At 42.7% G+C, this 26,967-nt stretch overlaps 1 protein-coding gene across 1 annotated transcript in view; it reads left to right on the top strand.

Moving 5' to 3' along the window:
• Positions 1-428: 428 nt before the first annotated feature.
• LOC124615630 (GPI ethanolamine phosphate transferase 1) overlaps positions 429-26,967 on the top strand; it is a 264,269-nt gene continuing 237,730 nt past the window's right edge. The window contains exons 1-2 of the mRNA XM_047143638.1: positions 429-840; positions 23,178-23,298. Of these exons, the coding sequence (XP_046999594.1) occupies positions 629-840; positions 23,178-23,298 (333 nt within the window). The 5' untranslated portion in view covers positions 429-628. The remainder of the gene's footprint in view (positions 841-23,177; positions 23,299-26,967) is intronic.

Raw genomic sequence — 26,967 nt, 5'->3', positions numbered from 1 at the left:
TTGACAAAATTAAAATGGTGACTTACCGCATAGCATCTTCCCGATTTTGCTGCTAAAGAAATATTTCACAGAAAAGAACCACAGAGCTCCCGTGTCGTCTTCTCAACAAATCGCAAATCCTTAGCGATTTATACCTATATTCAAAAAGTCCTCAAAAACGTTTATTCATTTGTTCTGTACAGAGCAGCCAATGCAAAGTCATAAAGACACAAAATATAGTGGTACATCTGGTACATCTAGTGCAATTACACGTCTGGCTAGTACATTTAAATAAGCACCAGTAACATTTATTTCAAACTGTATATTTTTTAAAATATCAATAACTAATATTCAGATCTTCTATGGATGCTATGCTATAATATAAATGGCTGGCGTTTTGTTGGCGGCCCTCCTTTGTTCAAAGCTTCTAACATCGTAGGACGGCTGGATGCTTTAACATGTAATGTCTATGGATTGTTGTGATAATGTTTAAAGGCGTGTTGCTTTGGTGTGCAGTGTAAATAAATACTGGTTGTGGTGTGGATTGTCATGGTCACCATTTGAGACATGAATGCAGAGTGTTCAGTACTGTGGTTAGATATCTGCTTTGCAATAAATCAAGTAGTGTTATTGAGTGATTTCCAAAACGATGAACGTAATACTTCAAGCTTTACTTGTTCACGTTGTGTTTCTTGCGTCAATTTTTGACATTTATTTTAAGTCGACTATAGTGAGAGGAATTGAACCAAATGCTACTACACGCTACGCTCCAGCAAAAAGGCTGGTTCTTTTTGTCGCTGATGGTCTTCGATCAGAAGCTTTCTACAAGGCTTGTGAAAATCTTGATTCTCCTTTTCTAAAGTAAGTTTGAAACATTTTATTCGTAAATGTAAACTAGATAGAATTTTATCAATTTCTGTTACTGAAAACCCGACGACTGGCAAACAGATATTTTTGCTAACTTTTTTGAACTGTCTATTTGACAAATCATGTCATAACTGATTCTGGATGCTTGGGACCAACGAAAAATATTTTTCGAACATTGAATGGTACTTGTTTTTTTTTCTATCTTTCATGGATTATGTGCATGGAGTCTTTCCAGCGTATGGAAGTGCCAGCTAGTACATGAAAATAGAATATTTTCATAGACCACTACACGATGACTATTCACTTCAGTGATTTTAGTGCCCGGTTACTTTACTATTAATCTATGTTTATAGTGGGTTACCAAATTACACTCTCGATTAAAAGTTGTCCATGAGTAAATGTAATGCCAGTTTATTTTTAAGGTTAGGTTCCTGTCCATCACCTGCTTTAATTTACTTGTATTTTGGTTGCATACAAATGCATAATTTTGCTCGTGTTTGTGCCATTGCAAGGATCATCATGGATGTTGAAGATAATTCTTGTTCCTAGTATTATATTCTTGAAAGCTGTTTTCAAATTATTCTTGGTTGCTCATTACCATAACATCAAAAGAAACTAAACCATTTTGAGGCTGTCGTTAGAATACTAGAGCAAATGTAAAGAATAAATTGCTGAATTGAAGCAAGAAATATTGTCTGATATAATACCTGGTTTTCAGTTCATGTTGCTGTCAATGTGAATACAAAACAATCTTGAGCAGTAGGTTCTGTGCAGTGCATATTGCCTTGCCCCCAAATTTTACTGTTACAGTCAAAATTACATTATATACTCTAAGCCTGTAACAGTTCATTAGTGTAAAATTCGAAAAGAAAACACTGTGGTTTGAAATTTACAGAAAAAGACAGGATTTATGTATCACAGTTCATCAATATTTCCTGCAGTGCTTTCACTATTCCGTGTTGTACTGCATTAATTTAGTGCAACTGCTATTCATTTTATCATAGAAAGAAAAAGTTCTTTTATTTATTTAGTTGAAGTAATTATTTTAGTCAACTGTAATTTTTGTTTTTTATTCTATATCTAGTTTATTGGGTCATATACAGAACATGGACAGAAAAATTCTGTTGTTGTCGTTTTTTCCTCTATTGTTCTGTCCCTCTCTGTCTTTCATTGTTAAGTTTAAATACCATTACAGTATTTGTTTTGACAGTCACAGCTTACCAAAGACGTTGGAGGAAGTCATTGTGTGATGAGAGAAATTTATTCAGTGCCCCAAAAATTAACATATAATACCTTGTTGTTGTAATGTTGGATGTGCCCCTCCCAGCACCACCTAAAAAACCATGACTCTGTATTTCTCTTCCCAACTAGACAGATTGTAGTTCCTAAATTTTTATTATGTTATGCCTCTGATTAGTGAGTAAATGGCCAAAGATCTTTATAGTAGCTTATTTCCCTTCTTCCTTATCAATGTTAGTATAGTAATGAATAGTATGGTTAACTTTTCCTCCTGATATTAAATACGAGGGTGTAACATATGTTTCTGAAGTGTAAATTGTTCTTGACGACACTCTTAATAAAGGTGTAAATTAGTTGTCAGACAGATATCAGTATGCCTAGGAAGCTAAAGAATTGTCTGATAATATGTGTAGCGTGCCATCTGTATTCAAAATTTCTGCTTAGTGTCATATCACTTCTTGGGTGAAACGTTGCCCTAGAATAGTACACATACAGCTGTCTATAAAAGTGTGTTAACTCCTTATCAATATTTAATCACATTGATCCTCATATGTGTTATTAACTGGGGAAAAGAAAGGAAAAAAAGTCCATGTATGCAAGGGTGAGGTGGAAGTTTTGAGGGGGTGACATGCCAATTCCATATTTTTTGATCTCACTAGCATGGTTGGTGATAGATCTCATTACATTTCATAATCAGGCTTAGGAGCTGGGGTCTGAGTGTGAAAGGGGTGGCTTGTGACAACAATTGGAAACAGATGCTATTAGTGTTGAATGTACGATTTTTTTGGGTTACTATACTGATGGATGGTAGTCCCAGTGCCATTTAAGTGTAATTTTAATTACATAGAAACTTGTTGAATGCAGTGGAAACTTTTAGATGCATTTGACCTTGTCTTTATGTTCCCAGAAATCATTCATACTCAAACCCCCATTTGCAATAGAGATTGGAGCCAGTTATAATCAGGTGGCATAGTTAGTTAGTTGCTCCAGAAACTGCAGAGTTATGCTAGAATATACACTTATACATTTATCATATTTATTTGCTCAAAAATTTATTCGGGTCCTTTCCTTGTGGGAAAACTAAATGTTGTTAATCATAAAGTTTTGTGTTAAGTTAGTATTAAAATATGTAAAAAATAATTTAATGTATATTGTTTTGTACTCTCGAAATCAATGTCAAGTGGATGGCAGAACGTAACATCATTATTATTGCATTATGTTTTAATATTTCTTCACATTCTGTTAGTTTGTAGAATGCAGGAAAAATGACCCCGTAAATTTTTTTGTGCAAACTGTAATTAGTGTGAAGTGTTTTTGCCATCAAATTATTATTCTAGGAATATACTACAATGCCCTCCGTATCGCTCATATAGGGATTGTGAGGACAAGATTAGATTAATTATACTGTGCATGGAGGCATTTAAATACTCATTCTTCCTGTGCTCTGTATGTGAATAGAATGTGAAAAAGCCATCATAACTGGTACAATGGAATGTACTCCATGCTAAGCACTTCACAGTGGTTTGTAGAGTGTAGCTGTAGATGTAGATACACTATATGATCAAAAGTATCTGGACACCTGGCTGAAAATGACTTAAAAGTTCGTGGTGCCCTCCATTGGTAATGCTGGAATTCAATATTTTGTTGGCCCACCCTTAGGCTTGATGACAGCTTCCACTCCTGCATACATATGTTCAATCAGGTGCTGGAAGGTTTCTTGGGAAATGGCAACCCATTCTTCCCGGAGAGCTGCACTGAGGAGAGGTATCGATGACGGTCAGTGAGGCCTGGCACGAAGTCAGCATTGTAAAACATCCCAAAGGTGCCCTATAGGATTCAGGTCAGGACTCCGTGCTGGCCAGTCCATTACGGGGATGTTATTGGCATGTAACCACTCTGCAACAGGCCGTGCATTATGAACAGGTGCTCAGTCATGTTAAAAAATGCAATCACCATCCCCGAATTGCTCTTCAACAGTGGGAAGCAAGAAGCTCCTTAAAACATCAATGTAAGCCTGTGCTGTGATAGTGCCATACAAAACAACAAGGGGTGTAAGCCCCCTCCATGAAAAAAAAATGACCACACCTTAACACCACCACCTCCGAATTTCACTGTTGGCGCTACATACACTGGCAGATAACGTTCACTGGGCATTCACCATACTCACACCCTGCCATCAGATTGCCACATTGTGTACCATGATTCGTCACTCCACATGTTTTTCACTGTTCAGTCATCTAATGTTTATGCTCCTTACACCTTTCGAAGCGTGGTTTGGCATTTACTGGTGTGATGTGTGGCTTATGAGCAGCCGCTCGACCATGAAATCCAACTTTTCTCACCTCCCGCCTAAATGTCATAGTACTTGCTTGCAGTGGATCTTGATACAGTTTGGAATTCCTGTGTGGTTCTCTGGATAGATGTCTGCCTATTACACATTATGACCCTCTTCCCCCCCTGAAGGTCCGGAGGTTAGAATAGGCCCGAGATATTCCTGCCTGTTGTACGAGACGAGTAAAAGGACTTTCACACATTTCAACCTTTATGTGATGGTCCTCTGTAGAGTTAGGCCTCCATTCTTCAGAATTTTCCTGAAGAGCGAGCCAATTTGGGAAGGGCACCTTACAAGGTGCATCATGTTCATCGTGCATTGAGATCTTTAGCCCACTTTCTCGTCATCGCATTGCAGTCCTGCCCATTCTCCATCTCTTGGGCGAGGACACTTTCCTGGGTGTGTTTTCCGCCATGCACTATGAGTGTTGATTTCTGCTTCGATGATGACCATGGACTTCTTTGCACCTGATATCCAGCGCGGTAGCCAGTCCGTTGTGGTGGAGCCGCCATGTACCCTGGTGGTTGTAGCCCCCTGACCACACAGGGATCACTCTGCTGATGCCTGTGCCATTACTTCCCAAGGGGCAGATGTCCAGCCACCTGGGGCATCGGGACTCCCGACAATGGCCATCCTGCCAGGTGGCCTTTGCTGAGGCTGGGTGACGCCTGTGGGGAGGGCCCCTGGTCGGAGTGGGTGGCATCAGGACGGATGACACACGATGAAGTGTAGTACATCATCTCTTGCTGGTGGTGAAACACGAGCAGTCTCTAAGCAATCACGAGGTCAATTCAGCGCACAGAAGTATGACCCCAAATCGTTCCCCTTCCTGGCCACACCATGGGAGGAACGTCAGGCTAAGGATGGCAGCGGATCTTACGCGCCCCAGTACCTTGTATGTTCGAGAGCTGATGGGGAATCTTTCATGACGATGAAACCTCAGTTTTTTGTTGAGCATTTAGAGGACAAGTTCGGTGAGGTGGAGGGTTTGTCTAAAATGAGATCTGGGTCAGTCTTGATCAAAACAGCATCCTCTGCCCAGTCACGGGAGTTACTCACTTGTGACAAGCGGGGGGATGTTTCTGTAACCGTCATGCCCCAGAAGAGCTTAAATATAGTCCAGGGTATCATATTTCACAGAGACCTTCTTTTGCAATCCGACGATGAGTTGCATGCTAATTTAGAGCGGAGAGGTGTACATTTCATCCAACATCAACTCTGCCAACCCAGGTCACCTCTCGGAGCTGGAAGACTGCACATGCCCCCTTGATGGTGGTGGTGGGGGGGGGGGGCATTTCCCTCCCTGTTGCTCCTGCACCACCTACTTCAGGAGCAACAACCCCCCAACCATCGGGGACATCCGTCCCCACTTCTAAGCCAGAGAATCGTAAGTCTTCTCCAGCTTCTCTCGCTAGGAAGGGGTCTCTTGGATTACTCCCTTCCCAGGTTTCTTCTAGTGGGAAAGATGACACCCGCCAGTGGCTGAAGAGCGCAAAAGCAGCTGGTCGTAGGGCTTCATGTTCTTCCTCAGTCCTGGAGACTGAGCCAGTGAAGTCCTCCCAGCCAGGGAAACCCAAGGAGCAGCAAGAGAAATCCAAAAAGAAAACCCCCTAAGACCAAGGAAGTTTCGGTGGCACCCACACCACCGCTACCTACAAGGTCTGCGGCTGAGGATGGGGTGGAGATTTTGGTGTCCGCTGAGGACCAAGATCTTGCCAGACCCTGAGACACAATGGATATAGACTGCTGCGGTGGCCCTGTGTAATGTTAAGCGTTTTCATGGACTTGATTGTTAAAGAGTGCTGGTTCTGCTTTCTTGCAGTGCCGATGTCTTCTACTAGCACCGGACGCTTCTCCGAAGATTTCACTGCTAGGAAGGGGAAATTTTCACTCTCTCTCTCTTCTTATTTAAAAAATACACTACTCTTGGAATATCATTCAATGCACCAGAACATATTTATTTCCACTTTGTACAAAAAAACAACTAAACTTTATTACGTAAGCCCACACATTACCGGGCACCCAGAGTCAGTTAATTACACATTTTTGAACACAATTACTACATGAGCTATTATGGTGGCTGACTATCCATGTCCAGTCCATGTACTGTGTGTGTGTGTGTGTGTGTGTGTGTGTGTGTGTGTGTGTTGGGGCTTATGGGCACTCAACATCGAGGTCATCAGCACCCTGCCACACATTAAAAGGAACGAATGTGGACAGACCTAATAAAACTGAAGCACAGCAACAAGAATGCCACAGGAAATTGTCATTGGCTGGCCACTTACATAAAATATGGGCAAGCTTGTCACACAGTGAGCAAATTAAAATCCTCTCCCTACAATCTTTGTAAAAACATTTGACATGGCACAGAACTTTAAAACTTTAACCACATTCGTCCAAGTGTTGCCTAAAAGAGATGGCAGGTCCGCTGGCAAGTCAGCCGCGGCCTGCTGGTCATAAAATAAAACACAATCCAATAAAACGTTGCGCACAGTGACCTGGACGCCGCAAGCACCACACATTGGACGGTCCTCTCGCCGGAGCAGGAAGCCATGCGTCATAGGGCTGTGGCCTATTTGAAGCCGAGTGAGGAGAACCTCGTCCCGTCGATGGGGCTGAGATGAAGTACACCACACACGCGTTGTGGGCTTGACTATACGGAGCTTATTGTCAGTCACTTCCAGCCATTCATCCTCCCACCGACGCATGACTAGTGAGCTCAACAGCAAGGTGAGTGCATGCAGGGGGATAGCACACTGAGATACTTGTGGATCGAGACACGCCTCCTTGGCTGCGAGATCTGCCCTTTCATTTCCAGCAATGCCGACATGCCCTGGAACCCAGCAGAAAGCTACAACCTTCCCCAGTCGCTGTAGTCGGAGGAGGGCATCCTGGATGGTCTGGACTATTTTGTCTGCCGGATACAAACGTTGCAATGAGTGAAGGGTACTGAGTGAATCGGAACAGACAAGAAATTTAGGAGAGGAAGAATGTCTCATCAGCTCCAGTGCCCGCAGGATCGCAGACAATTCTGCATCAAAGACAGTAAAAGTCTGAGCAGTCGGACCTTGAGGACACGATCCAGAAAAACAACTGAGCAACCAACGGAATCCCCTTGTTTCGACCCATCCGTAAAAACAGCTACACAGTCCACATACTCTCAACAGCAGTTCAATGTCTAAAAAACAGTCACTATCTCGAGTCACTCCATTTGTTTTTCAACAACACAAAGTTACATTACTCTTTGCATCCAGGCCACGGAGCTTCCGGGCCGTATTTAATTATTCTCGGCAGTTTGCACTGAACACTTGCCAGTACCGACGAATTATCTCCCTTCCACTTTCGCCTGCACAAACAATAAATGGGTGCAGTATCCCATGCTCATCCTTATGCTCTGCTTTAAAATAACGTGTGTTCGAAACGGCTGGAACACAAGTGTCTCCAGACTTTCGTAAAAATTCTGGGGGCACTTCATATCCCTCCCCTTAGCTCAAACACTAGTTATTTTGCACACAACATATATTTTAATAATTTTTTTTCTTAACATTTATCTTGTTACTTTGTACTACATAAAAGCATTAGGTACAAAAACTCTCTTCCATCTCCGGTATTTCATTAAGCTGTTGGTAACATCTTTCATAGACATAGTAATATGATAAACTAATAGTACAACAAGTATTAGCTATTTCCAATAGATTTATCTACTCTTGCTTCCAGGATTGAGCCAAAATAAGTCCCTCCCCTTAGCCAGTTTCAAAGTTCAGGCGTTATTCTGAGTCGAGTCTTTACTTTTTTATTTTTTTTTATTTTTTAGAAGCTGTTGCAATGATAACCATTGGTTTTCCGGGTCTAAGAAAAATTAGTTGTACTGGGGTTTTCTCTTTTTCCTATCTCCTCGCGCAGGACTCGCCTTTTCTATTTAAAAAAATTTCAGAATTCAAATTTACCAGGAGAAACTTTCCACTACAATCTCAGGTCACTATGCTACCCTTTCCCTTTGGGTTCCAGTCTACGTAATGGTTGATACTATGAAAAAATCTTCTTCCTCATCCTTGGGTAGGTACACCCCTTCCATTTATGCTAAACTATGGTACAGGTCAATTGCGTTTTTGGTGCCCCTGCCCGCACAGTGTAGGTCAGCCTCCTCTGGGTCTGCCTACCTGTCTCTCTTTCTCTCATTTCATCTACATCGGATGCGCCCTCCCTATCTTCTCTAACAATGATTGCTAGTCTTGCCTCTTTCGTACTCCTCTGCTCACTATTTTATTTAAAATTTCCTGGTAAAATTTCTGTCTACCTCTCCTTTGCTCCTCCTGAATCCTTCAGCCTACCTGCTTAAATTCTTCGCTTGTTCATTGCTTACAGCCCACTTATATAGCCTTAATAACTAAATATGTTTCGTCCATGGTTGTAACTTTATTTCTTTTCATCGGGCTATTCGGTCTGCACAATCATATTATTCATCAGAAGCTTATTTGACTCGATATGTCTGGCTTAATATCTATTTCTTTTTATCTCCATTCATATTACTTTGTACTACTATAGCTATGAACACAGGCGGATATACACTTCGTCCCCCCTTGTTCCTTTAGCTTAAGCTTACTATACCATTTCACTTGAGATGTATAACCTTCATTACTTAGCACATGTGCTCGAGCCCTTCCTGAGCACTACCTCCCTCCTTATCTGCGACGGTTGTTACGTCTCCCTGTGTATTACCTGTCTGCGTCTTTGTATTTAATTGTTTGAGTGTGGAAGTGTGATCATGCGTCCTGATTCTTTGGCCCACTAAGGTTCTTAGTTGAAGATTTTTAGAAATCACGGAAAAGAGAAGGACTTCAGCGATAGAAGTATATGAATGTGGACAGAGGGAAAGATGGATTGGTACTCTTAAGAGAAGTAAGAGAGGAAATAAAAGAATTTGTTGCTAAGACCGAAGAAAAGAAGAAAGCCCCAAAGACAGGAAACCCTTCCCATCCCCCTTCCCCAGGATCCCCACTTCGCCGGTACTTAAGTGAGAAGCCGGAGGAGGTATGATGCTTGACGTCTCCTGCAGAATGGACATTCTCACCATTACCTTTGAAGTCCCCGAAGAAAAGATCTTGGCAACTCCTATGGAATGGCAAATGATGAATAACCAGTCACACTTGTCTGTGAGGTTTGTATGAAGGGCGTGGTGTGTAGGTCGTGTCTGTGCCTATGCTACCCACCCCTTTCAAAATTAGATATAAACCCTCCCCTATCACATCACACTTTACAAAAAATATAAAACATTCTATAAAAATAGAAATCATATACAATATAATCAAATAGTTATTCAGTTAGTCACTTCACTTTATATTTCATATACATGTTCAGTTTATGCCATCTAGGTATCATTCTTCCTAAACAGTACCATCATATTATATCTCCTGTTAGAATATTACCCTGTTAGTTTTATCTCGTGCTTAGATGTTACTGTTTATTGTGACTCCTTAAATTAGTCATAATCGTGTAGTCATAATTGGTCTCTTTGAATACTAATATGATAGGATAGCTTAAGGGCTCTAAATAGATTACAGGATAGTCGAAGATTTGAAGGGAGTTCGGTGTAGGAAAACTAATGTGGAAGTAACACCGAACCCAACTCGGGAACCGGCGGATGTCACTCCGCCCGTTGACACAGAACGTCAATGTCCCTGGGGTTTTTGTACATATCGTTTTGTATCCTTAACATTATTGGCTTGGTTAAACTGTTTTAAGAAATGGGCGGGGTGTACCTCCCCGTCTGGTTTGAATTTAGGAAACTGTCTCAACAAGCCTGAATTTGATCCCCATTGCAAATAAGTTATCATGTCCTTATTTAATACAATATTTTGGGAAACTGTATCTTTCTCTAGTTTCTCCTGCATAAGCTTGAATTCTTTCTTCAACGTTTCTAAGTCTTTCTTGGTGTTACCTAAATTGGAAGTTACTATTTTATAAGCTCTGCAGTCATTAACTTTTCTTTGAAGTTCTGTTCTACGGTTTCCACCCGTGATTTGACCCCTGAAATTTGCACTTGTACTAGTGGGAGCAACTTATCTTGTTTCTGGACATTGGTTTTTAGCGTAGTTAATTCTTGTTCGACCACATCAAATGTAACATTACATACATTTTGTCGTATTTTTCGTTAAATTGTATTTCCAAATTACTACATTTACAGTCTACATCACACTGTAATTCTTGAACTAATCCTTTTAGTTTAGCTTCATTTCTTTGTTCTAAATCCTTAAATAAAATATTTGTCTGTTCACTCAGGGAATCGGACAATTCTTTTTTCCATTCTTGCATCTGATTACTTAGGGTATTAACTTGAGTCTCTAGTTTTGTGTTTTGTGATTCAAACTGCGCTTTGGTAAACCTCATTAATTCGCCTAAATCTGGCCCGTGTTTTTCAATCCCCATAGCCCCAATAGACTGTACGGATTGAGGTTCCTTTTCCATTGTGTTTTGTTTTGCCTTTAATCTAGTTATAATTAAAAGTACATTCGCTTATTTCCACAACACCCCACACTTCACAAACAATCAAAGGTCAGTAGTTGCTCACCCGGCATCGGTGGAAGGCGACATCGGTGTAGGTGGACGACAGCGTTGGCTTTTGTGGACGGCCACGTCAGCATTAGTGTGATGCAACGTCGGCGTTGGTGTACGTCGGCGTTGGTGTACGTCGGCGCTGGTGTACGTCGGCGCTGGTGTACGTCGGCATTGGTGTGCATTGGCGTCGGCATTGGTGTGCGTCGGCGGCGGTGTGCGTCGGCGGCGGTGTGCGGCGGCGGCGGTGTTTGTAGACAGCGGCATCGGCAATTTGAGTTGCAGTGTTTTGCGATTTTCTTGATTCCCTTAATCATTTCACCATTTATCAACACAATATTTCTGGATAAGTATCGTGGAATCGCTCTTCAGCCTCTCTGTTATCGGTTGCTATGGCAACTCCCAACCCTTTTTTTTCCTTTCTTTTCTTTTTCTTATAACTTCTTTAATATTTTCCCTTCTTTCTCAGGCCCTATCACAGTCGCCACGTTCTTGCAGTGGCCCGGTGTAATGTTAAGCCTTTTCCTGGACTTAACTTGTTGAAGAATGCTGGTTCTGCTTTCTTGCAGCACCGATGTCTTCTGCTAGCACAGGATGCTTCTGCAAAGATTTCACTGCTAGGAAGAGGAAATTTTCACTCTCTCGCTCTCTCTCTCTTCTTATTTTAAAAATACCCTACTCTTGGAATATCATTAAATGCACCATAACATATTTATTTCCACTTTGTACAAAAAAAAAAAAAAAAAAAAACTTCATTACGTAAGCCCACACATTACCGGGCACCCAGAATTAGTTAATTACACATTTTTGAGCACAATTAATACATAAGCTTTTATGGTGGCTGACTATCCACGTCCAGTCCACGTACTCTCAACAGCAGTTCAACATCTAAAAAACAGTCACTATCTCGAGTCACTCCATTTGTTTTTCAACAGTACAAAGTTACATTACTCTTTGCAGCCGGCCACGGGGCTTCCGGGCCGTGTTTAATTATTCTTTGCAGGTCGTGCTGAACACTTGCCTGCGCCGACGAATTATCTCCCTTCCAGTTTTGCCTGCACAAACAATAAATGGATGCAGTATCCCATGCTCATCCTTACACCCTGCTTTAAAATAACGCGTGTTCGAAACAGTTGGAACACAAGTGTCTCCAGACTTTCATAAAAATTCTGGGGGCACTACACTGCTCAGGCAATATATCGGTGGCAGCAGGTTACTCTGAGGTGTAAACTGCCTCATTGAATGTTCCATGCCTTCCCAGTCTCATGATGTCACCCTCCAGTGGAATTGCGGCGGTTTTTTCCAACGCCCGGCTGAGCTACAGCAACTGTTAAGCTTTACACCTGCTATCTGCATTGCCCTCCAGGAAACCTGGTTCCCAGCAATGCAGACCCCTGCCCTCGGCGGCTGTAAGGGATATTACAGGAACCGTACTGACTATAATCGAGTGTCAGGTGGAGCTTGCGTTTATGTCCTAAACTTGGTCTGTAGTGAACATGTGCCCCTTGAAACCCCTCTTGTAGCTGTGGCTGTCAGAATAAGGACGACACAGGGAATAACTGTCTGCAATGTACATCTTCCTCCAGATGGTGCAGTACCCCTGAATGTATTAGCTGCACTGATTGATCAACTGCCTAAACCTTTCCTACTTCTGGGAGATTTTAATGCCCAAAACCCCTTGTGGGGTGGTACCATGCTTACTGGCCAAGGCAGAGATGTCGAAACTTTACTGTTGCAATTCGACCTCTGCCTCTTAAATACTGGGGCCACCACACATATCAGTTGTGGCTTGTGGTTGTTACTCAGCCATTGATTTATCAATTTGCATCCCAGGACTTCTCCCATCTATCCACTGGAGAGCACATGACGACCTGTGTGGTAGTGACCACTTCCCCATCTTCCTGTCATGACCCCAGCGTCAGGCACACGGACACCTGCCCATATGGGCTTTGAACAAGGCGGACTGGAGAGCTTTCACTTCTGCTGTCACCGCTGAATCTCCCCCACACGGTAACATCGATGTGATGGGTGAGCAGGTGACTAGCACAATTGTTTCTGTTGTGGATTGGCAAGACAGCCAACCCACTATGAGAGGAAGCCGAAAGGCACGCGTTTTAGCTCACGCAGGCTGGCGTGAGGTCTGGAACAGGTCAAGGAAATGAGACTAGCAAAAAAATGTACGTAGTTGTTGGAATACTTAACTTTAATCCATAAATGGTGAACATCGCTCTTGACAGTACATGTTTTACAGCATCAATAGTAACTGGTAATGGCGCTTCGCTAGGTCGTAGCAAATGACATAGCTGAAGGCTATGCTAACTATCGTCTCGGCAAATGAGAGCGTAATTTGTCAGTGAACCATCGCTAGCAAAGTCGGCTGTACAACTGGGGTGAGTGCTAGGAAGTCTCTCTAGACCTGCCGTGTGGCGGCACTCGGTCTGCAATCACTGATAGTGGCGACATGCGGGTCCGACGTATACTAACGGACCGCGGCCAATTTAAAGGCTACCACCTAGCAAGTGTGGTGTCTGGCGGTGGCACCACAGTTTCTGAGGCAGAAAATGCGATCCCTCGCTCTTTAGGGTGCCCAAGGCATAAGACAGGCCTTAGTGGATGCCGCAAGTCGCTGAATCAATTAAGGAGCGTTGGTGAGCTCTACAGTGGCATAAGCTGCACCCTTCCCTGGAGCACCTCGTAGCCTTTAAATGGCTCCATGCCTGTGTTCGCTACCTCATCAAACAATGGAAGAAGGAGTGTTGGGAGAGATTCGTCTCCACCATTGGGTGCCACACGTCACCTTCCCAAGTCTGGGCAAAGATCAAACGTCTTTTCAGGTACCAGGCCCAAACAGCTGTCCCCGGTGCTACCATAAATGGCAAGTTATGTACTGACGAAAACACGATTGCCTAGCACTTTGCTCGAGCCTTTGTGTCGGAGAATTACCCCCAGCCTTTTGCCCCCCCTCTTTCTGTTCGGCGGTCCCAGCTTCTGGTGTCTTATGCCCTTACTATCCGTTCTTCTCCCGCTCATCCTTCCTATTCTATCCTATTCCCAGACCATGGACGTCGCCCGCCTGACTCCCGCCCTCGGGCGGGTTTACCGGTTGGGCTGCGCCTTGCGTCTCTTACCCGTGATTTTCGGCTTCCTTCTTTGTCCTGTCTTCCTCGCTCCCTCCCCTCCACCCCTCCTTGGTTAGTTCCTCGGCCTCGAATTCGGATGGATCTCCGCCGCGGTCCGAAAGATTCCATCCCCCCGGTGGTGTTCCGTTCCTTTTTCCGCCAAATTTTATGGGAGTTTCGGGATGCTGTTGTTTTTTACACTGATGGCTCTAAATCTGCTGATCATGTTGGGTATGCCTTCACGTCCTTTGTTGGAACGGAAAATCATCTACTGCCACCCTCATGTGGGGTGTTTACTGCGGAATTGATGGCAATTTCCCGGGCCCTTACCTTTATTAAACAATCCCAACACAACCGCGTTTTGTTATGTACGGACTCGATGAGTGGCCTTCTTGCTATTGACCGGTGTTTTTCGCGCCATCCCTTGGTCTCTGCCATCCATGACCATCTCGCTGATCTTCACCGTGCTGCTTGTTCCATTGACTTCCTATGGGTCCCGGGCCATGTGGGTATCCCGGGTAATGAGCTCGCTGATCGTTTGGCTGGGGGAGCAGTTACTTACCCCCCGTTTTCTGTAACCCCTCCTACAGCGGATTTACGGCTTCACATCAAATCCCACTTTGCACAGTCATGGGCCAATTCTTGGGAGGCTACTCCACTGTCTAATAAACTTCGTGCCATTAAGGTGAATACAGGCCCATGGCGTTCTTCCTTTAGCCTCTCCCGCAAGGACTCGACCACACTGTGTCGTCTCCGCATTGGCCATACCAGGCTGACCCATGGTTTCCTTTTACGTGATGAGCCACCCCCGCTATGTGGTTGTGGAGCCTTCCAGTCAGTGGCCCACATTTTGGTTGAATGCCCCCTTCTTTTGGCTCTGCGTGCTAAGTACAGACTCCCCCACACTTTACCTTTGATGTTGGCTGACGATTCCCGGATGGTCTCTCTGGTTCTAGGTTTCCTCCGGGAGAGTGGTTTTTATTCTCAGTTTTAAAGTTTTTAATCTCCCTCTGGTGTTGGGGCAGGGCGGTGAGTGTTTGGGTGTCTCCCACTGTAGGCAGTGTTCAGAGATTCCCGATTCATCTCCCTGACCGGAATCCTCTTTTCTTTCCCTTTTACTCTGTTTTTACCCCTTCTTTTTAAGGCTTGGTTAGTTTTTCTATTCCCATACGTACTTTCTGCATTATAGCAGTTGTACCTTTTAAGTCACAGGTGGTCTTGCCTATGCTGTTTCAGCATAGTGTTGGGTTCGTTCTCTTGCCAACTTCCCTCATTTGTTTTTACTAATGACAACGTGACTGCCCTTTTACGTTTCCCCTTTATCCGTTTTATTTTTCTGACTATACTGAGATGTCCCGTTAGCAGAATGGAGTCTATTTGAAACAAGGGACTGATGACCTTGCTGTTTGGTCCCTTTAACCTCAAACAACCAACCCAGCCTTTTGCACACTCAAACGCCGGCTGGAAGGGAACGTCCTCTCATTCACTACATGCTGCAGTGAATCCTGTAACACCCCATTTACAGAGTGAGAGCTCCTCAGTGCCCTTGCACATTGCCCCGACACAGCTCCTGGGCCTGATACCATCCACAGCCGGATGATTAAACGTCTCTCATCTGACTACAAGTGACATCTTCTCGTCATCTTCAACTGGATCTGGTGCGATGGCGTCTTTCTGTCGCAATGGTGGGAGAGCACCATCATTCCAGTGCTCAAACCCAGTAAAAACCGCTTGATGCAGATAGTTATCGGCCCATCAGCCTCACCTATGTTCTTTGTAAGCTGCTGGAACGTATGGTATGTCGACGGTTGGGTTGGGTCCTGGAGTCATATGGCTTGCTGGCTCCATGTCAGTGCGGCTTCCGCCAGGGTCACTCTACCACTGATAATCTTGTGTCCATCGAGTCTGCCATCCGAACAGCCTTTTCTAGATGGCAACCCATGATTGCCGTCTTTTTTGACTTACGTAAAGCATACAACACGACTTGGTGTCATCATATCCTTGCCACATTGGATGAGTGGGGTCTCTGCGGACCACTCCCGATTTTTATCCAAAACTTCCTGTCTCTCTGTACTTCCCGTGTCCAAGTTGGTGACTACCATAGTTCTATCCATATCCAAGAGAATTGAGTCCCACAGGCCTCTGTATTAAGTGTCTCTCCATTTTTAGTGGCCATTAACGGTCTAGCAGCAGCTGTCGAGCCCTCCGTCTCATGTTCTCTGTATGCAGACACCTTCTGCATTTTGTACTGCTGCTCCACTACTGTTGTTGCTGAGCGGCGCCTCCAGGGAGCCATCCACAAGGTGCCGTCATGGGCTCTAGCCCACGGCTTCCAGTTTTCAGCCGCAAAGTTGTGTGTCATGCACTTCTGTCGGCCATTCATCTAGAACCCACACTTTACCTTAATGGCAATCCACTCACTGTAGTGGAGACATATCAGTTCCTAGGACTGGTTTTTGACGCTCGATTGACTTGGCTCCCTCATCTTCGCCAGCTTAAGCAGAAGTGCTGGCAGCACCTCAATGCCCTCCGTTGCCTGAGCAACACCAATTGGGGTGCAGATTCCTGTACGCTGCTGCAGCTCTACAGAGCCCTTATCCAATCCAGAATTGACTATGGGAGTGTGGTTTATGGTTCGACAGCTCCTTCAGCATTGCATTTACTCGACACTGTGCACCACTGTGGGGTTCGATTAGCGACAGGAGCTTTTAGGACAAGTCCGGTGACCAGCGTACTGGTGGAGGCTGGTGTCCCTCCACAGCAGATCAGATGTGCGCAACTGCCCGCCACTTACACAGCACACATTCATAGTTCCCCTGAGCATCCAAATTACTGTCTCCTTTTCCTGCTCGTGGCAGTCCATCTCCTGTGTTGGCATCCCAGATTGGGGCTAATAATTGTGGTTTGTATGTGGTCCCTTCTCTCCGAACTGGAGTCCTTCCCTTTACCACCTCTACTTGCTGTCTGTTCGCGTATGCCTCCGTGGTGTGCACCTCGGCTGCAGCTTTGTGTGGACCTTTTGCATGGCCCTAAGGACTCCCTTAACCCCGCCGCTCTCCGCTGTCACTTCCTCTCAATTCTTGACGTGTTCCGGGGCTCTGAAATGGTTTACACCGACGGCTCAATGGCTGATGGTCACGTAGGCTTTGCATATGTTCATGGAGGACATATTGAGAAGCACTCCTTGCCAGTTGGCAGAAGTGTTTTCACTGCAAAGGTGGCGGCCATATCTCGTGCTCTTGAGTACATATGCTCATGCCCTGGCGAGCCATTTCTCCTGTGCACTGACTCACTGAGCAGCCTACAAGCTATCGACCAGTGCTATCCTCGCCACCCTCTGGTAGCGTCCATTCAGGAGTCCATATATGGCCTGGAACAGTCCCGCCGTTCCGTGGTGTTTATGTGGACCCCAGGACACATCGGAATCCACGGCAAAGAACTTTCCAACAGGCTGGCCAAACAGGCGACACAGAAACTGCTTCTGGATTTAGGCGTCTCTGAAGCTGACTTGCGTTCCATCTTCACCGCAGGGTTTTGCTGCTTTGAGAGACGGAATGGCATAACAGCACGCACAACAAACTGTGTGTCATTAAGGAGACTATGAAGGTGCGGAAGTCTTCTGTGCAGGCCTCTCGCAGGGAATCAGTTGTCCTCTGCCGGCTCTGCATTGGCCACACATGGCTAACGCATGGTTACCTACTCCATCGCGAGGACCCACGTCAGTGTCGCTGTGGCTCCCAAATGACAGTTGTCCACCCCTTGCTGGATTGCCCACTTTTGGCCGCTCTACAGCAGACTTTTAACTTTCCCAGCACCCTACCTTCGGTGTTGGGCAGCAATGCCTCCACAGCAACTCTAGTTTTACGTTTTATCCATGAGAGTGGGTTTTATAGTTCTCTGTAGGTTTTAGCACATGTCCTTTGTCCCTCTGTGTCCTCCACCATAGTGTTTTTAGGGTGGAGGTTTTAAAGCCGGCCGCGGTGGTCTAGCGGTTCTAGGCGCTCAGTCCGGAACCGCGGGACTGCTACGGTCGCAGGTTCGAATCCTGCCTCGGGCATGGATGTGTGTGATGTCCTTAGGTTAGTTAGGTTTAAGTAGTTCTAAGTTCTAGGGGACTGATGACCACAGATGTTAAGTCCCATAGTGCTCAGAGCCATTTGAACCATTTTTTTTTTAGGTTTTAATGTGTTACAGAGTGGCAGGCTTTCCCTTTTTATTCTCGTGGTTGGCCAACCACTGTATTCTGCTTTCATGTTTTACTCTCTTCTGTTTCTAGCATCTCTCTGTTGTTTTCTTGTCCTCTTTTGTTCCTTTTAGTGTTTGTTGCCTTCCCTTCATTCTTGTGGCTTTTCCTTTCTTTCTGTTTCGTCCTTTTTATTCTCACACTTGTGGCATTGTTTTATTAGGAACAAGGGACTGATGACCTCGTAGTTTGGTCCCTTTTCCCGCCTTTAAACCAACCAACCAATGACCCTCATCAACTGTTAGTGGTCTCTGTCAGTCAATAGAAGAAGTCAGCCTCTACACTTTTGTGCTGTACGTATCCCTTCACATTTCCACTTCACTATCACATCGGAAACAGTGGACTTAGGAGTGTTTAGGAGTGTGGAAATCTTGTATACAAACGTATGACACGAGTGATACCCAATCACCTGACCACGTTCGAAGTCCGTGATTTCCGTGGAGTGCCCCATTCTGCTCTCTCACGGTGTCTAATGACTACTGAGGTTATTGCTATCTAGTACTTGTCAGTAGGTGGCAGCACGATGCACCTAATATGAAAAACGTATGTTTCTGGGGTGTCCGGATACTTTTGATCACATACTGTAGCTCAGTCAGTAAGAATAATACCTGTGAAAATGAAGGTTCTTGGCTAAAGTCTGAGTCTGGCACACAGTCTTCAAAACAGCACACATTCTGCTGCAGATTTTAATGTTCATTGCGGCACATGTTGTTGATTATTTAGGCAAACATCGTGTATTAATGTGCAATGTGCAGGTACAGAACACAGAAGCTGGGAACACTCACCAGTCACTAGGACCTCTGACAAAACCTACTCATAGAACACAATCACGCTTGGGCTTGGATGGTGATTCATAAAACTTTCAGCCAAGAGTATTGCACTCATTGTCCCACAAAGCTGTTTGCAGAGTGGTTTTGTTAGCAGGCCATTCATATTTATTCCCAACACAACTATCTTTGAAGATGCTTGCCTTAAGGACACTAATAGCTACATAGTGTAAACATCTGGGTTGGATATTCAAATGTACTCTGATCAGGTTCCTTATTGTTACTAACATGTAGTTAGAGGTAATTATGTAAAGCAGAAGTTGATTCATTACTGATCTGTGTTGTTATAGTCACAGCATTTATCACTCCACTCTGAAGCAATGGCTCGGTATATCCCCTCTAGCTTTTTAACTGGGTGTCTTCTAATTTAAAACATAAATAAAAAAATAAGAATACGTGTTTCTGTTACTCATGTAAGATGAAAACCATCTGCAAGGTACATCACCAATACTGCAATACCTAAGCTTCTCTAAAAGAACAGTGTCAGCTGTACAGTCATACACATCGTCGCAGGTGCCGATTCCATGGGGCCTGAGGGCATGCAAGCCCCCTCAAAAATTCGTTTGGGGGGGGGGGGGTGACAGAGCCCCCCTCCCAATAATTTAAGAAAATTATTAGCTATATTATGCTTTGTAAAATCATAAAATTATTTTGGAATTTTTTATTTTCCTTGTTTGATGATAGTTACCTTTTAATATACATTCAGTGATGAGTTAAAACAAATAATTATTATGGTAGTAAGCAGGTTAACTGAAAAAGAGTGTTGTGAATCTTGATAGTGTCACGGTGCTGCGGGCACACTTAAAATTTGTCCTGGCTTGTGAACCTTCGGGTAAAGCCCGGCGCAGCGACATCAAAAGGACTGGAGCAGAAGTGCCTGGAACCCTCTGCCTTGCATCACCTTGATGCTTCGAGACATTACGATTCCGCGCTCTATATAAACCCCACCCTGCTGTTGCAGTCATTTAGTGTGGATAGTTTCGTTCAGTGCATGCTGCAGACATGTTTAGTGTTCGGACTTTAGTGCGTAGTGGACTATTTTATATTGACTATATTTTATTCGTTTACTTTAGTCTCTTAGTGTTGTGAATTAAGTTTGCAATGGATAAATTTGTTTCCAAAAAGCCGCGATTGGAAGTTGATGACACTGCAAGTCAGCCTCCAGCAATTACTGTGTCATCAATTGCTTCGTCATCTTCAGGCGAGAACTGTTCACAGCTGAAACCTGGAAAATCCAGTAAGGGAAAATCATGTCAGCAGTCTTGGTGGATCAAATATACATGGCTAGAATATGAAGCATCTACCGAAAAAGTTTTCTGCAAAACCTGCAAAGAGGCAGATGCTAAAAATCTATTACAATTTTCTTCAAAAAAAGAAGACTTTATTGGCTTATACGAGGCCCCCAACACTGAATCACAAACTCTGTTTAGTATTTTAAAAGACATTTTTGCTCGTCTTCATTTGTCAATGGATAACTTAAGAGGACAGTTCTATGATGGTGCCTCGAATATAAGAGGTAAGTTCAAAGGATTAAAAAAGTTGGTTTTGGATCTACAACCAAAAGCACATTATGTGCACTGCACTGCTCACTGTTTAGATTTTACATCTATGAGGGATATTATGGCTTTAGCCAAGGACCTAATAAACACTTTAAGGGAGTCCAACAAAGGGATGGGACTTTTGACTTCTCAGAAGCATACGCTGTGAGAGTGCCAACGACCAAGCTGGTGTACGACCCCTTTGCCCGACCCAATGGATTATGCGAGCTTCTAGTATCTTGAGAATATTGAAAATCTTTGAAGAACTTCTAGAGTTTTTTGTAACATTTTCTGCAGAGGACAAAACAGAGGCAGGTTACAAATGTGCAGGCTACCATGAGTCAGTGTTACAATTCAAGACTTATTTCTTTTTACGTCTTTATTGCCATGCAATGAGCCCAGTAGAGGATGTCAATGAAAAAATTCAATGTCCTCGTCTACGTGTTGCTGATCTGGAAAAAATATATGAGGGCTTGATTTGTAAATTGAAGGGAAGGCATGATAGTTTTGAACACTTTTGGGAATTGTGTTTAAAAGAAAAACCTTCAAAAGTTGATTTTTCACTTCCTCGGAATCAAAGTATACCAAAGAAGTATGAAAACAACGAAGCCAGCTCATCGCACACTTTCAAAACCCCAAAGGAATGCTACAAAGCTATTTACATTGAAGTATGTGAAATGGTGCAATCTTGCATTACTTAGCGGTTTGCTTCAACTGGACTCACACAGGTCATTGCAGTTGAACAAGAATGCTTCCTTTTAGTAAACAGAAGTGAAACTAATTTGGGAAAATCAACTGAGTTTTTCAAAAATGACCTAGACATTGAAAGACTGCACCTACACTTGAATATGTTAGCCAATATCGCTAATAAAAACAACTAGTCTTAAAAACATGCATGATTTAAGAAAGTACATTACACAAGAGCCTGCAGTTGGAGAAATGTTATGTGAAGTAGTGAAGTGCATTAAGCTTCTGCAAGTAGTTCCAATCACGACAGCAACAGCAACAGCAGAATGGTCATTTAGCACCCGTAGACGTCTAAAGTTATATATCCTATCAACAATGGGACAGAAGCGATTGAGCAACTTGGCTGTTCTTCATGCCCACTGAGATGTTTTGGATGAATTGGATATCCGACCAGTCATCAATGACTTCATATTCAGTGATCCAGTCAGATGGTCAACATTTACACTTTTCTAAAGACACTGTAGCCCTAATAATGGCATTTAGAGCAACATTTAAAATCTTTGTAAAATAGAGAATTAAATACATTCATAATGTTAAATTTTCAGTTTCAAAATATTAGTACTAGTTTAGTACTGTATTACTATGTTACTATAGTACTGTATTAGTTATTTTCAAATACTTAAATATTTTTAGGGTGTAAGACCCAATTAAAACCTGCTATTTACATACTTTTTGACTGAAAGTATTAGACATACTGTATTAACTTTATTAACTGTATTAAAGCATTAACTTTGAGATATTGTTTTTATTTAATGAACCCTGAGCCTTATTCAGAGTAAGCTTAAATTAGCTGATTAATAAGTGAAATAAAGTGCTATTACTGTGCGACAGCAATATTTTATGTTTTATTCTTTTGATGATAGTTTAGGATTTATTTAAATATAATTTCAGTCTCTTCAGAGCTATTTATTCACTGCTCTGTAATAGTCTATGAGCATGATTATTACTGTAAATTAAATTAGCTTTTTACAAAAATACCGTGGGTGTTTATGTTTTGTTTCTTTTTTCAAAGCCAAAAAATGTGTCAGGCTTGTCGAGTTTCCAGGACTGTCGAGTTATTGAGAGAGTCCAGTTTTCGGGGTTCTAGCACGTGCGCCCGCACACACACACACACACACACACATTGGTCTATGCTTAATTTGGCATAGTTCTTTTATTGTGTCACGTATGTAGTCTGTCTCTGTGATGTGGAATGTGCCAATTACTAATATCAATAATTTCCCATGCTACTTTTTGATTCTGAATCAGATATTTGTTTTGTAAGCCAAATTGCACAATCCACATAAATATAAAAAAAATTGTAATCACTTCATATTTTGTCTAATCAAAGATTCTTCTTCTAAAATGAAACATGCATTTAAAATTGTTGAATACATTATTACTATGATTTGCAACTAAATGACATGCACTTTTCTGCCTGCTGTTCAGTGCCATTGTCATGGCTAAATGTGATGTTATGTGCATATAACAGGTTTTCATGTGGGTTTGGTATTACACTCCATTTCTGCAGATGAATGACGAACATTAACTGAAATGGAGAATAGATTATTGTTTCCTTATTATGTGATGCTCTTTATCTTCTATGTAACATGAATCTCTATCATGTACAAAGAAGGCTATCTGAATTATATTTTTAAGTAAGATAGAGGATTTCTTGTACTCTGTGGTACAGTTTGATAATTGTTCTGTTAAAAACATGTTGATTATCTCCTTTCTCTCTCCCTCTCTCTTTAGGTTTATTGTGGAAACAAGAGGAACTTGGGGTATTTCACATACTAGGGTACCAACAGAGACTAGACCAGGTCATGTTGCAATTATTGCTGGACTGTATGAAGATCCTTCTGCGGTAGCAAGGGTAAGAAAAATATTTTGTCACTAATGTTTAAGAATAACTACAAAAACAGTGAGGTGACAAAAGTCTTGGGATAGTGATATGCACATACACAGATGGCAGTAATATCACAAACACAAGGTACAAAAGGAGGCTCCATTGACGGAGCTGTCATTTGTTGGGACGTTCCATTTCAGAAACCCTTAAGGAATTCAATATTCTGAGGTCTACGTTGTCAAGAGTATGCCAAGAATACGAAATTTCAGTCATTATCTCTTACCGCAGACAACAAGGTGGCCAACAGTCCCGTCACCTAATGACTGAGGGCAGCAGAATTTCTGTAGATTTATCAGTGCTAACACGCAAGCAACTGAAATAACCACAGAAATCAGTAGGATATGTGTGATGAACATATCCGTTAGGACAGTCTGGTGAATTTGGCGTTAATGGTCTATGGCTTCAGACAACAGATGCATATGTCTCTACTAACAGAACAACATCACCTGCAGTGCCTCTCCTGGGCTCATGATGATATAGGTTGGACCCTAGATGACTGGAGAACAGTGGCCTCGTCAGATGAGTCCCAATTTTAGTTGGTAAGAACTGAAGGTAGGTTTCAAGTATGGCACAGACCACATGAAGCTATCTAACCAAGTTGTCCACAAGGCACTATGGAAGCTGGTTGTGGCTCCATATTGTTATGGACTGGGTCCTCCAGTCCAACTGAATGTATCATTGACTGGAAATGGTTACATTTGGCTGCTTGGAGACTGTTTGCAGCCATTCATGGATTTCATGTTCCCAACAACGATGGATTTTTATGGATGACAGTACGTCACATCGCTGGTCCACAAATATTCGCAGTTGATTTGAATAATATTCTCGACAGTATGAGCGAATGATTTGGCCAATCAGATTCCTGACATGAATCCCATCGAGCATTTATGGGATGTAATCGAGAGGTCAATACTTGCACAGAATCCTGCACTGACAACATGTTGACAACTGTGTACGGCTATAGAGGCAGCATTGTGCAGTGTTTCTGCAGGAACTTCCATTGATTTGTTGTGTGCATGCCATGTCGAGTTACTGCACTACGCCAGACAAAAGGAGGCCTGACAATATTGGGAGGTATCCAATGACTTTTGTCCCCTCGGTGTATAATCATCCTACAAAAGCAAAGAACGGCCATGATTCCAAGAGTTCACAAGATATTCACCATAACAGTAACTACAGTTCTATGGTTCTAGACATCGAGCTGAATCTGAAAGGTAAATTCATAACTATGTACTATTGATATCCCACCATGAACCATGGATCTTGCCATGGTGAGATGCCTTGCATATCTTAATGATGCAGATTGCCAAACTGTTGATGCAATCACACTGAAAGGGGGAGGGGGGGGGATGGTTATTTGTGGAGTCACCTGACTAAACATATGTTCTTTGAAAAGGGGCAGCAGTTGAAAGTATGGGGAAATTACAGCTATTATATTTCCTGGGGACATGCAGCTGTATAATGTATGATTTTATGATTATGTCCTCCCCTTGGGTAAAATATTCCTAAAGTGGAACAGTTCCCCACTTACATTGGAAATGCAGGTCTACTACGTGATATTATGATGATGGCATCCCCTTGGATAAAAGATTCCTAGAGTTGAATAGTTCCGTACTCAAACCTCCAGGTGATAACTACTTAGTAGGTTGTTGATGTTAGGAGAAACAAATCAAGCATTGTGGGGATTGGGGTGTATGAAGTTCTCATACAGTTTTTAAAAAATATGAACTGTTAAATATTTGATTGTTTGTCACGATAGGTTGAGTAAAAGCTTGATTTGTACAAAACACATTTATCAAAACACGTCAACCAGTCTCTCACTATACAAACATGTTACCCTCATAGCCGGTAACAACTGAGTGTCTGCTTCTTGCTGTCAGATTCCCTTCCTGCACCCCTTGCCTGGTGTCAGACTACAGAGGGTGTGTTCACTACACAAATACAATGTAAAACATATCTCTGATAACATATGTAATTACTTATTGTATTTAAATGGAGGCTGTGACTCGTATTGTCACAACCATGCAGTGTTAGATCCCTTGATCAGGTAAGTAGGCTGATTAGAGAAACTGTGAAGAGAAATGGGTGGATTGAAATTAGATATAGTAGTGAAGGAAGTGCAGTGGGAGGAAGAGCATAACTACTGGTCGGGTGAGTACAAGATTAGTGGCAGTAGGTCAAGAAGGGGCATTGCAGGAGAAGGGCTAATAATGAATAAGAAAATAGGAGTGTAGTATAGCTACTGCAAACAGCATGGTGAATGGCTTATGATTATTAAGCTAGACGAAAAGAAAACCTCCACTTCATAGAACAAGTTTTATTTCCATGAGAGCTCTGCAGACGAAGAGATTGGAAGAATGTGTAATGAGATAAAAGAAATTATTGAAATAGTTAAGGGAGGTGGAAACTTAATTTGATAGGAGGAAAAATGATAGGAGGACCAGAGCCGTACCAAGGTGATCCTGCGTTTCTTAAAATGAGCTATAACGTTCAATCGATACAGGTAGCCATACCGTAGGTGCAACCACAACAAAGGAGTGTCTGTAAAGAGGCCAGGCCTTTTCAGAAGTTTATTGACTGATCTACCCTTGTTTTTAGTAGTTGATGGGTTGATCTGCCCTTGTAACAGCAACCAGCATGGCCTTGCTGTGCTGATGCTGCAAAGGGCTGAAAGCAAGGGGAAACCAGAGCTATGGCTTTTTTCTTCCAAGGGAATGCTGCCGCACTGAATGGGAAGGATCCCTGGATGGTGACTACTTAGGAGGATTTTGTCACCAGGAGAAATAAAATTGGTTTTCTGTGGGTTGGAGCATGGCATGGTAGATATCTCAGTCAGGTAGGCAGATTAGAGAATTTAAAAAGAGAAATGGATAGGTTGAAGTTAGATATAGTGGGAGTTAGTGAAGTCCAGTAGCAGGAAAAACATAACTTGTGGTCCTGTCAGTACAAGGTTATCAACACAAAATCAGACAGAGATAATGCAGGAGTAGGTCTAATAATGAATAAGGCAATAGGAATGTGGGTAAGCTACTATGAACAGCATTATGAATACTTCATTGTAGCAAAGATACACACAAAGCCAATGGCCATACAACTTTATATATGTGTACCATTTCCATAGATCAACAGAATGCATGACAAGATAAAGGAAATTGTTCATATATAGTTGTGATGGGTAGCTGGAATTCAGTAGTATGAAAAAAAGAGAAAAATAATAGAACAGCATGTGCTGGGGGAGAGGAATGAAAAGAGGAAGCCACTAGGTAGAATTTTGCACACAGCATAATTGAATCGTCGTCAGTATTTGATTTAAGAATCATGTAAGATGGTGGTATATGTAGAAGACACCTATGGACACTGGAATGTTTCAGAGTGATTATGTAATGGTAAGACAGAGATTTCAGAACTAGATTTCAATGGGTAAGACATCTTCAGGGGCAGATGTGAACTTGGACAATTTATTGGTTATCAACTGCAGGACAGAACTCAAAAAATGCAAAAATGTAGGAAATTAAGATAATGATGACACTTGGATAAATTGAAAGAACCAGAGGTTGTTGAGAGTTTTGCAAGGAGCATTAACAACATTCAGTTGAAACTGGGGAAAGGCCAGTGCTGTATAAAGAAGGGGAAAGC

This window comes from Schistocerca americana, chromosome 5, assembly GCF_021461395.2.
Source record: "Schistocerca americana isolate TAMUIC-IGC-003095 chromosome 5, iqSchAmer2.1, whole genome shotgun sequence".
Lineage (NCBI taxonomy): Eukaryota > Metazoa > Arthropoda > Insecta > Orthoptera > Acrididae > Schistocerca > Schistocerca americana.
Note: the sequence above shows the minus strand (reverse complement) of the source record. Positions and strands in the feature narration are given on the sequence as shown.